Source organism: Xenopus laevis, chromosome 2L (assembly GCF_017654675.1).
Source record: "Xenopus laevis strain J_2021 chromosome 2L, Xenopus_laevis_v10.1, whole genome shotgun sequence".
In the NCBI taxonomy this organism is placed as follows: Eukaryota; Metazoa; Chordata; class Amphibia; order Anura; family Pipidae; genus Xenopus; species Xenopus laevis.
In genome coordinates, this window is record NC_054373.1 from 95,573,001 (window position 1) to 95,586,408 (window position 13,408).

At 39.0% G+C, this 13,408-nt stretch overlaps 1 protein-coding gene across 6 annotated transcripts in view; it reads left to right on the forward strand.

Moving 5' to 3' along the window:
• The window catches only part of brip1.L (BRCA1 interacting helicase 1 L homeolog), a 129,420-nt gene that overhangs the window by 42,056 nt on the left and 73,956 nt on the right, over nt 1-13,408 (forward strand). For all 6 annotated transcript variants that reach the window (XM_018244908.2, XM_018244909.2, XM_041580917.1 and 3 more), the window contains 2 exon segments: nt 1,156-1,296; nt 3,670-3,831. In XM_018244908.2, coding sequence (XP_018100397.1) covers nt 1,156-1,296; nt 3,670-3,831 — 303 coding nt within the window.

Below are 13,408 nucleotides of genomic sequence, written 5' to 3' on the forward strand. Positions count from 1 at the left end.
GGTGGCCGAAAAGTTACATTTTAGTGTCATCTGACCAGAGCACCTTTCTCCATACATTTGGGGAGTCGACCACATGCATTTGGCAAACTCAAAACGTGCCTTCTTATTTTCAACTTTAAGTAATGGCTTTTTTCTGGCCACTATTTCATAAAGCCCAGCTCTATGGAGTATATGGCTTATTGTGGTCCTATGGACAGATACTCCAGTCTCTGCTGTGGAACTCTGCAACTCCTTCAGCATTACCTTTGGTCTCGGTTGCCTCTCTCCTTGCCTGGTCTGTGAGTTTTGGTGGGTGGCCCTCTCTTGGCAGTTTTTTTGTGGTACCATGTTCTTTCCATTTGAAGATGATGGATTTGATGGTGCTCTGGGGGAGCATCAAAGATTTTGATATTTTTTTATAGTCCAACCCTGACTTGTACTTCTCAGCAACTTTGTCCCTGACTTGTTAGGAGAGCTCATTGGTCTTCATGGTGTGATGCCTCTTGCTTAGTGGTGTTGCAGCCTCTGGGGCCTTTCAGAAAAGGTGTGTTTATACTGACAGATCATGTAACAAAATAGGTAAAAAGCCAAGGGGGAAAATACTTTTGCAAGGCATTGTATGTAGTACGTCTTAGAGTGGTCATGATAGATTTCCCTGTCTCCTGCTATGTTCTGCCTTCCCTATGTGTGCCATACTCTGCCTGCCCTATGCTCCCTGTGTGTACCATACTCTGCCTGCCCTATGCTCCATGTGTGCCAAACTCTGCCTGTGGAACATAAGCCTGGTAGGTTCTGGGGTTTGTTAGCATTTGAAAATTGCTGTTAGGGGCCCCTAAGGTGTTTAATCATGTGCTGGGGTGGAGGGATGCTGTGTTGTCCACAGGAGAGTATAAGGCATATATAATTAAAGGTATGTCTTAATGTGACAACTTTTTTCATATATGAGTGATAAGTAATATCCCTGCAGTGAGCACCAACCACTTGTTTTTTTTGGTGTGCTACAAATGCTTCAATGGTTCTTAACAATAATGCCTTTGTATATACATTTTCTTATAGCTGCATTTTCCAATAAATATTTCCTTTAAATATGTATGTTTATGTGCCCATTGTGCAAATGATAGCCGTATAGGTACTGTAAAATGTGCAGCAATAACAGTTCTGTTCTTATTATTTCAGGCATTCTCAGATCTAAGCAGCAATGCTCGCACTATTGTCTTAACATCAGGAACTTTGTCTCCAATGGGATCATTTTCATCTGAACTTGGAGTTAAGTTTTCAATACAGCTTGAGGCAAACCACGTGATTCATAAATCCCAGGTGAACCCTCTCTCTCTCGTTGTAGATTTACTGTGACGTTACCCAGACGACATGCACATGTTAATGCAAATATATGAAAACAACTAAATGGAATTGGAGTTTTCCTAGAGTCTGCTTCACTATGGCTGAGATTTTTTCTCGAACACACGTTACACTTATAAATTAATAATAAACATAAATACAGATTACTCCAGGTCTTGTGAAACACAAACCAGTCAGCTGACTTTTTTCAAACAGCAGCCCAAAAAATGCTTCATACTGAAATTATACTTGGCTCCTAAGAGTGTTAAGAGCTGAAGCAAACTTTGTACATATACTTTACATTGACCCTTTGGAATTCTTTAAATAAGTCTGCTTAAGAAACCTGTAAAAATGATTTGAGTTTTATAGTATAGTAAAACTTGCCAAGTTGGTGATAATTAGTAATGGGTCGAATCTGACCCATTTGCTTTGCCGAAAATTTGCAGAAATGCAATAAAGTCTATGGGCGACAAATTGCGTGACAATTTTTTTCATCCATTAGAGTCTATATGTGTCATTATTGTGGCGAAACTCTGAGAAAAAATTCGCTCATCACTAGTGCTAATCTTTGAAAGATCAGGCTTCCAGTCATACCCTTTCAGACATAGCAGCATTCAATATTTTATAGATAAGTATCTTTCTGTTTTTGCTCATCTCTACTAAGGGGTTTTGGAGTCCCCCTGAAAAGCCCACCTAGTAACAGGACAATACCTATGCTCATAAACAAGTAAATCTAAGAATATTGAACTGATACAGCAAATATAATGTTTTTTTCCTGATCATGTCATCAGTATAGAAAACTCTAGCTACCCAGGCCTGTAAAAATGATGGGTTTTCTTTGATAATATAAGTATAAAGTTATCAATTTGAACGTTTTTTTTTTTTTATTAGATGTAGATTGGAACCTCACACTTATAGAAATACACGCATATATATATTGTAACCGTTTGAGGTAACAGGGTCGTCGTCTCCTGGGGGTAGACGGGTGCACAGCAGTATTGGAGTCCACGCAAACAACACAAAACTGGCTGGTAATGTGCAACTGGCTGCAACCAGTTTTATTTGTCTGGTTGGCAGGAAGACATGAATCAAAACAAACAAAAACGAAAATAAAACCTTGCCTGTCCGGCACTAACTAAACAATTAGCTTCTAACTAAGTGAGGATACAACATCCAGCACCTAACAGAAAACAGTATTTGTGGCACAGCACGTACTCACATGAATCTGGCTCTCTAACAGGCCTGAACTGCCTGCTTTTTTTTCCCCAGGATTGAGAGAGAGACACACACAATCCCTTCCCTACTTAAGGAGAGAAAACACCTGTTCCTCTCTCAGGTGTTGGGGAAACCCGGACTGTCCATCTGGAATCGGATCACGCCCAACACTCTCGTAAACCGAGACCTTTTTCCGGCTATTACAGCTAGCCACAGACCCGTTAAAAAATGTACATTTACCTGGTTGCTTAAAAACAGTATGACAAAAATCTGGATGATACATACACCCCTTCAACCAATTTCCCAGCATTTCTGCTACAATATATACTTTGTTTCATAGAGAAACAAAGAACAAATTGTGCTCTATGGACAAATTTATAATAAAAACTCTTTTGCGGAAGTAGGCTGAAAATAAATGAGTAAAGTGAATGGTCTCATCTGGGACATTACCCTCTCTCTTCATCTGATGTGTTATGATTTTAAATGAACATAAAATGGTTTTGGAGTTATTATACATTTTTGCCTAGTACACCAGTTCCCCCCCTTCCTATGTGATAGATTTCTCTTGTCTTAAAGTTCTTTCAACACAATTTACAAAGGGTCATAATAACGGCCCGTAAGTGCTTGCAGATTTTCGAATGATTTATTCCATTAGCAGTCTACGAATATATTTTAGATATATAAAATAATATATTACCCTTTTATAAGGTTACTGAGGTTACTGCTAGAATTGGCCATCCTTTCTTTCTTTTTTTTTTTTTTTTTTAAGGCTTAATTTAACATTTAAATGAGATGACAAAAAAAAACAAACAAACAAAACAGAAACAACAACAAAAAGGAAGATAGTCAAGGGGAGTGAGCAATGTCATTCCATATCACAAATTACAGATTGGTAAGGCACAAGATATATAAGTCATCAGGCAGAGAATCAGAATCAAGGTCTAAGTAAGGTCACCTTTCCTATATGTGTAAGCGCTGGTTTAACCTGGCTGAGTGCAAACATTGGAATTAGAATTGGCCATCCTTTTTAACTAATTTTGCAATGTTTTTCAGGAAATCTGAATTTGAACTCTCATTTAACATTTTTGTGATTCTTTTTATTCCTTTCTACTTATATGTGACATTTCAATATCATAGGTGTGGGTTGGTACTGTCGGGGCTGGTCCTAAGGGTCGAAAGCTTTGTGCAACATTTCAGCACACAGAGACCTTTGATTTTCAGGATGAGATTGGGGCCCTCCTTCTCTCTGTGTGCCAGACAGTGAGCCATGGAATACTGTGCTTTCTGCCATCTTACAAGGTAAGAAATTGACAAAATTAAGCTCATGTACAATATTATGCTTATCATGTTTCAAGTTTCCTTATTCAAGTTTTCTTGAATTTTTATATTTGATCAAGTTAATCATGGATTAATTTCTGATAAAGCTGGATTTTCTTAAAAACAGCATTACTTTATATTAAAGGCACTTAGGCAGTACTTCACTGCAATCTTAATCAGAGCAGATTGGTGATACATGTACAACAAATCCTGACACCTTTCATGCCCATCTTGGGTGCACTTCATCAGAGGTGACGTGTTTCCTCTCTCTTATCCATGTATACCTATAATGCACCACATGTAACTAAGTTAGCAGAATTTTCTATTAGCGATAACCACCATAAATACACAGATTATTATATTCAATTTTCAGAGATGATACCGTCTGCCATTCTAATGTTTAAAGTATTTATCCAAAATACCTATCTCAGGTCCCGGAGCTTATTAATGTCTTCACCTCTTAAACCAATTCTTACATCTTCTATACCTTGGAATTCAATATAATTAAAATCTCCATTATGTCTTTTATTTATATACTTGTCTCTTCTTGCTTTCATTATGTTCACTATTACTATATTTAAATCTTATAGCAAAAGATTTGGCTTTGTTTATTCAGAACTCATTTTTTATTTAAACAAATGAATTGACATGATGGGTAAAAAGTACAAGTAAAAGGAAAACAAGAATTCTTAGGCAGAATGCAAGTCCCATGTATGAAACACAAGTCCCGTGTATGAAACACAAGTCCCGTGTATGAAACACAAGTCCCGTGTATGAAACACAAGTCCCGTGTATGAAACACAAGTCCCGTGTATGAAACACAAGTCCCGTGTATGAAACACAAGTCCCGTGTATGAAACACAAGTCCCGTGTATGAAACACAAGTCCCGTGTATGAAACACAAGTCCCGTGTATGAAACACAAGTCCCGTGTATGAAACACAAGTCCCGTGTATGAAACACAAGTCCCGTGTATGAAACACAAGTCCCGTGTATGAAACACAAGTCCCGTGTATGAAACACAAGTCCCGTGTATGAAACACAAGTCCCGTGTATGAAACACAAGTCCCGTGTATGAAACACAAGTCCCGTGTATGAAACACAAGTCCCGTGTATGAAACACAAGTCCCGTGTATGAAACACAAGTCCCATGTATGCAGACATACGGTATATTGCTCCTGTAAGAGAACCATTGAATGCACTGTTCTGCCAACTGCTTCACTACGGGATAAAAATAGGGACAGATCTGACTCATGGATCAAACATGGAGTAGCTACATTTTCCCTATTTGCCCTGCTTAACTCAAGAATTAACAAGGAAGAGATGAAGTGGCCAATGGAAGTCAGTAAAAAGGTTCTGTTATTCTTAGAGGGCTTAAGTTCTCCTTTAAAGGGCGGTTCACCTTCAGGTTAACTTACTAACTTTCAAAAGAGGGTCTCTGACCCCATCTTAAAACAAATCCTCTGTAAAGCTACACATTTATTCTGACCCCATCTTAAAACAAATCCTCTGTAAAGCTACACATTTATTTTTATTGCTACTTTTTATTACTCATCTTTCGGTTCCGACCCTCCCCTATTAATATTCCATATTCTGAGACAGAGGGGGAGCAGATGGGAGTGTATCGACTGTGTCTCGTGTATCATTAACCTAAAGCTAATGGTCTACCCTCTGTCATGTGAAAGAAGCTTAGACCGAAAATGCTCAAATCTGCATCTCATGCTGAAAACTGCCTGTCACTAGTGGCTTCCACTCATATTAATGACAGGAGCCACAAGCCTATTCCCTTGTGCAACAATCATTTTATATTCAATATCTAATATAAACTGATTTTTTAAAATTCCTTTTCCAGTTGAATATTTAACACAGTTTTGAAGTTTTAAGAAAGTATTTATGGATGTTGCCTTACTTAATCAACCTGTAAGTTCTGCTTAATACTGTGTATTGATATACTGTAAGGCAAAGTTTGTTTTAGGTCTAATGCATGGATGCTAGATCGCAATGGTTGCATTTTTGATAGCTATATTTATGTGGGAATTTGTGACCATGTATGTTGACCATGGAAGTTGTAATCATTTATTGCCATTCTTCTTACATGGCAAGATTATACCTCTGGGCTTTCATATTTCATTTTGTGTCAAGTTTGCATTGGTTTTAATGAGGAAGATAATAGTGGCTATTTAAAGGAGAAGGAAAGGTTAAAACTAAGTAAGCCTTATCAGAAAGGTCCATTTAACTATACCAGTAAATCCCCAAAGTAATGTTGCTCTGAGTCCCCTGTCTAAAGAAACACTGCATTTCTTTCCTTCTATTGTGTACTCATGGGCTTCTGTATCAGACTTCCTGCCTTCAGCTTAAACCTCATTGCCCTGGGCAAGAGCATGCTCAGTTTGCTCCTCTTCCCCCCTCTCTCCCTTCTCTACTGTAATCTGAGCCCAGAGCAGGGAGAGACTCAGGCAGGAAGTGATGTCACACCACATTAATACTGCAGCTCCTATCCTAAACAAACAGAGAGTTTCTAGAGCTTTTTACTCAGGTATGGTAAAACATTCTACACAATAAATATAGCATTCTAGCTTGCACTGTTGCAGCTAATCTATTGGCAATAAAATGCCTCTGTAGCTTTCCTTCTCCTTTAAATATGCTTATACTAACTAGCTGGATTAGAAGTGACTAGTAAAGTTAAATTAAGGTATAGCATGTTTTACGGCTTTCTTGAAAGGAAATAATACAATAAAGTTTACACAAATTCACTTTCCTCGATTTCTAGTTTCACTCTTCATGTTGGTTTCCTAGATGGCCACTAGATGCCATTAGAGGCCACAGATTGGGAAATAACCATTGAAATACAGCTGCCTTAACATTTATTTTACAATGTTCCTGCTAATATCTCATAGGCTTTTCATGCAGAAATGTCCTTTTGTACCTTCTGTGGCAATCTGTGGGAAATAGCCTTCCTATAATCCAGAGCTTTCTGGAAAATGAGGTTGCAGATAGGACCCAATAGCTGAATATGCCATCATGCAAAATTTTCCATGCGCACAACAATTTGTTGTGTTTGCTAATGTCTCTAACTTTGTGCTTGTGTAGAAGAGCACCGTCTTATATTGTACAGCAGTATCTTTAACCACAAAAGGCAAGTGCATACATTTTTGGGTAGCAGTTCTTGCAAAATGTTAGTTTTTTTGTTCTATGCTGCAACATGATCAGCAACTGTGTAATTAGAAGTCTATTAAAATATCTTTTTTTTAAAATATCTTCTGCTATTTTTATAGTAATAGGAACTGTTTCCCTTTAACCCTTTGCCTGCCAAGCACGTACACCGTACGTTCTGGCAGGCAAGGGCTTTAACTGCCAAGCACGTACATTGTACGTGCTTGCAGTTTTACATGCTGTACTCTGCATCAGCGGCTTTAGCCGCCTCTGCAGAGGTTTAGCAGCATTGACAGCCCCCTGGGCAACGAGGCTGGGGGGCTGTCATGTCGGTCCTGCGACTGGATTGTCGCAGGGCCGACCTAAAAGAGGCAGACACAGCAAATCGCGTGTCTGCCTTGCTGCACTGCTTCCTCCTGCTCACCTCGTGTTCCAGCGACGCCCACACACTTCCTGCTTGCTGTAACTCTGCAGATCTCTCTTCTCCAGCTCTTAGATCAGCCAAAAACGGTAAGTGCCCTTTATTTTACACACTTGCATACACCTACCTACCTTATACACACATACACACATATTTTAGTAGTAAAAAAAAAAAAAAAAAAAAACGTTTTTTTTAATTTTTCATTTTCCACTTATATGCACTTATATGCATTTATATACACTTATATGGACTTATATACACACTTATACACTGTCACACAATTCTTGGAAGTGTACACACATGTATACACATTTTATTTTTTTTACTTTTTCATTTCACCAATTTGTGTTTTTTTTACCCATAAAAACTGTTTATTTCAGCAGCGTGACTATTGGATAATCGATTTCGGCCACTAATTATGCTGTCGGTGCAGTTATTTTGTTATTTCATTGATTTGCACAATTTTTGTGGTTTTATTGCAATTTTATCCCTGGATTATTGTTCCTTATGTATCTTTAGTATAGTTTTGCTGTTTGGTGCTTTGGTATATTATTTTACTTAGATTGATCCGTCAGAATATATGCTTTCCAAAAATATATGGTTTTCTGGGGTCTTTTTACAGTTTGGGGGTCTTACGGCACATAACGCACAGTTGGGGTTCTCTTTTCAGCAGCTTAGTTGGCCAGTGTGAAAATTCATATGCACATTTTTCATTTGCGGCCGTACACACCATATACTTTGGTAAATCTATACATATTGGGCATCAAACTATTCAGTAGACCTCTGATGTCCATATTTGGGGTGATTTTTCTTTGTACGTAAAACATTGTGTGAGATAAATGTGGCATACTTCAACATTTTTAGGCGATTTTCAGAAATGTAAAAATCTCTATGTTTATAAAAGTTTTGCAGTTTGGTACTTTGCTGTAGAAAGACGTCTTTATCTTGGTTGTTTTCGTCAGAATGTGTACTTTCCAAAAACATATGGTTTTGGGGGGTCTTTGCTGTTAGGAGGGTCTTGAGGCACATAATATGAAGTCAATGGTCTATGTTTACAGAAGGCGAATCGGCAGCAGAGAAAACTCATATTCACTATTTACATTTGGGGTCCGCACATGCCAGCTGCCTTGGTATATCAATGCATATTGGGCATAAAACTGTTCAGTAGACCCTTGGCATCAGTATTTATGGTGTTTTACAATTGTATGTAAGAAGTTGGGTGAGATAAATGCGGCCAATTGCAATATTTTTAGGCGATTTTCAGAAATGTAAAAACCGTTGCTTTTATCGCCAAATTTAGGAAAGGCTTGCGACTTGGTACTTTGGAGTACAAAGACATGCATACCCAATTTGGATTCGCGGGAATGTGTAATTTCCAAAAATATATGGTTTTCTGGGGCGAACATACTTTTTTCTTACTTTGCCCCCCCCAAAACTATGTAAATGTGTTGATTTTGCAGTACCTGAAATGACAGACCATATGGGGGTCTTCCTTTTGGGGCCCTATATGCCACGTGCTTGGGTACACCTATACATATTGGGCATCAAACTGTTCAGAGGACCCTAGGCTTTCATATTTGGGGTGATATCTCTTGATACCTAAAAGTATGTGGCTTATACGATGCTGCAGGGTAGAAATTTTGAGGTGATTTTTGGAAATGTCGCCAAAATCATCAAATTTAGGAATGGTTTGCGGCTTGGTACTTTGGAGTACAAAGACATCCATACCCAATTTAGATTCGTCGGAATGTGTACTTTCCGAAAATATATGGTTTTCTGGGTTGAAATTACTTTTTTCTGCCTTTGCCCCCCCCCCAAAACGATGTAAATGTGTTGATTTTGCAGTATCTGAATTGACAGACCATATGGGGGTCTTCCTTTTGGGGCCCCTATATGCCACGTGCTTGGGTACACCTATACATATTGGGCATCAAACTGTTCAGAGGACCCTAGGCTTTCATATTTGGGGTGATTTATCTTGATACCTAAAAGTATGTGGGAAATATGATGCTGCAGGTTGGAAATTTTGAGGTGATTTTTGGAAATGTCACCAAAATCCCCAAATTTAGGAATGATTTGCGGCATTGTACTTTGGAGTACAAAGACATGCATACCCAATTTAGATTCGTGGGAATGTGTACTTTCCGAAAATATATGGTTTTCTGGGGTGAACTTACTTTTTTCTACCTTTGTCCCCCCCCCAAACAATGTAAATGTGTTGATTTTGCAGTATCTGAAATGACAGACCAAATGGGGGTCTTCCTTTTGGGGCCCCTGTCTGCCACGTGCTTGGGTACACCTATACATATTGGGCATCAAACTGTTCAGAGGACCCTAGGCTTTCATATTTGGGGTGATTTGTCTTGATACCTAAAAGTATGTGGGTAATACGATGCTGCAGGGTGGAAATTTTGAGGTGATTTTTGGAAATGTCACCAAAATCACCACATTTAGGAATGGTTTGTGGCTTGGTACTTTGGAGTAGAAAGACATGCATACCCAAATTGGATTCAGGGGAATGTGTACTTTACGAAAATATATGGTTTTCTGGGGTGAACTTACTTTTTTCTACCTTTGTCCCCCCCCCCAAACAATGTAAATGTGTTGATTTTGCAGTATCTGAAATGACAGACCAAATGGGGGTCTTCCTTTTGGGGCCCCTGTCTGCCACGTGCTTGGGTACACCTATACATATTGGGCATCAAACTGTTCAGAGGACCCTAGGCTTTCATATTTGGGGTGATATCTCTTGATACCTAAAAGTATGTGGGTAATACGATGCTGCAGGGTAGAAATTTTGAGGTGATTTTTGGAAGTATCACCAAAATCTCCAAATTTAGGAATCGTTTGTGGCTTGGTACTTTGGAGTACAAACACATGCATACCCAATTTAGATTCATGGGAATGTGTACTTTCCGAAAATATATGGTTATCTGGGGTGAACCCACTTTTTCCTACTTTTGACCCCCCCAAAACGATGTAAATGTGTTGATTTTGCAGTACCTGAAATGACAGACCATATGGGGGCCTTCCTTTTGGGGCCCCTGTATGCCACGTGCTTGGGTACACCTATACATATTGGGCATCAAACTGTTCAGAGGACCCTAGGCTTTCATATTTGGGGTGATATCTCTTGATACCTAAAAGTATGTGGGTAATACGATGCTGCAGGGTAGAAATTTTGAGGTGATTTTTGGAAATATCACCAAAATCACCAAATTTAGGAATGGTTTGCAGCTTTGTACTTTGGCGTAGAAAGACATGCATACCCAATTTAGATTCGTGGGAATGTGTACTTTCCAAAAATATATGGTTTTCTGGGGTGAACTTGCTTTTTTCTACTTTTGACCCCCCCAAAACGATGTAAATGTGTTGATTTTGCAGTACCTGAAATGACAGACCATATGGGGGCCTTCCTTTTGGGGCCCCTGTATGCCACGTGCTTGGGTACACCTATACATATTGGGCATCAAACTGTTCAGAGGACCCTAGGCTTTCATATTTGGGGTGATATCTCTTGATACCTAAAAGTATGTGGGTAATACGATGCTGCAGGGTAGAAATTTTGAGGTGATTTTTGGAAGTATCACCAAAATCACCAAATTTAGGAATGATTTGTGGCTTGGTACTTTGGAGTACAAACACATGCATACCCAATTTAGATTCATGGGAATGTGTACTTTCCGAAAATATATGGTTATCTGGGGTGAACCCACTTTTTCCTACTTTTGACCCCCCCAAAACGATGTAAATGTGTTGATTTTGCAGTACCTGAAATGACAGACCATATGGGGGCCTTCCTTTTGGGGCCCCTGTATGCCACGTGCTTGGGTACACCTATACATATTGGGCATCAAACTGTTCAGAGGACCCTAGGCTTTCATATTTGGGGTGATATCTCTTGATACCTAAAAGTATGTGGGTAATACGATGCTGCAGGGTAGAAATTTTGAGGTGATTTTTGGAAATATCACCAAAATCACCAAATTTAGGAATGGTTTGCAGCTTTGTACTTTGGCGTAAAAAGACATGCATACCCAATTTAGATTCGTGGGAATGTGTACTTTCCAAAAATATATGGTTTGCTGGGGTGAACTTGCTTTTTTTTACTTTTGACCCCCCCAAAACGATGTAAATGTGTTGCTTTTGCTGTACCTGAAATGACAGACCATATGGGGGTCTTCCTTTTGGGGCCCCTGTATGCCACATGCTTGGGTACACCTATACATATTGGGCATCAAACTGTTCAGAGGACCCTAGGCTTTCATATTTGGGGTGATTTTGCTTGATACCTAAAAGTATGTGGGTAATACGATGCTGCAGGGTAGAAATTTTGAGGTGATTTTTGGAAGTATCACCAAAATCACCAAATTTAGGAATGATTTGCGGCTTGGTACTTTGGAGTACAAACACATGCATACCCAATTTAGATTCATGGGAATGTGTACTTTCCGAAAATATATGGTTTTCTGGGGTGAACCCACTTTTTTCTACTTTTGACCCCCCCAAAACGATGTAAATGTGTTGATTTTGCAGTACCTGAAATGACAGACCATATGGGGGTCTTCCTTTTGGGGCCCCTGTCTGCCACGTGCTTGGGTACACCTATACATATTGGGCATCAAACTGTTCAGAGGACCCTAGGCTTTCATATTTGGGGTGATTTCTCTTGATACCTAAAAGTATGTGGGTAATACGATGCTGCAGGGTAGAAATTTTGAGGTGATTTTTGGAAATGTCGCCAAAATCACCAAATTTAGGAATCGTTTGCGGCTTGGTACTTTGTAGTACAAAGACATGCATACCCAATTTAGATTCGTGGGAATGTGTACTTTCCGAAAATATATGGTTTTCTGGGATGAACTTATTTTTTTTTACTTTTACCCCACCCCAAAACGATGCAAATGTGCTGATTTTGCAGTATCTGGAATTACAGAACTGATAGCTCAAATGAGGTGTCTACAGTTTAGGGCCCCTATATGTCACGTGCTTGGGTACACCTATACATATTGGGCATCAAACTGTTCAGTGGATCCCAGGCTTTCATATTTGGGGTGTTTTACATTGATACCTAATGATGTGTGGGAGATACGATTCTGTAGATTGGAAGCTTTGAGGTCATTTTTCAAAAAATTCACCAATTTCTATAAAACATTATAACTTTAGGAAACAATTGCAACTTGGGAGTTTGGAGTACAACGATATGTTTACCCATTTTTGATTCACCAGAATCTGTTCTTTCTAATAATGGGTAGTTTTCTAGGGTAAACCTACTGTTAGTGGAATGTTTGGCCTTGAAATCAGAAGTATGCCGTTTGGGGAGCGGTGCTTTGGACATTTGCTAGTGTACTGCTTTTAGATTTTGATCTATACAAGTGAGAAATCTCCATAAAACTATATATATTTGGTATTGCCGCGTTCAGGAGACACAGACCTTTCCAAATCAGCTGTTTTCTCATACATAAAGTAAATAATGTTTCTGATATATGTGATTGTTCTTTGTGAAACATGATTTTTTTCATTTTATTGGACACTTAGAAGCCTATATTTTTTTACAGAAGTAGAATTACACCAAAATTCTTGCATATTTTGAAAGTTCAGGTTGTCCTGAAAAAAACAATATATTGTTTTCCTGGGTAAACTAAAAGACCGCCCCAGGAAGGGGCCTAAAAGTGAAAGAGTGCAAAATATCTAAAAACTGCTTGGCAGTAGATGTTCGCATCTAGGACAAAACGGCTGGCAGGGAAAGGGTTAAATAGGACTGCACAAAGAAACATTTGTGCTGCAGAGTAACTTTTAACTATGGATGCACCGAATCCAGGATTCGGTTTGGGATTCGGCCTTTTTCAGCAGGATTCGGCCGAATCCTTCTGCCCGGCCAAACCAAATCCTAATTTGCATATGAAAATTAGGGGTTGGGAAGGAAATCACATTACTTTTTGTCACAAAACAAGGAAGACAAAAATGTTTCCCCTTCCCACCCCTA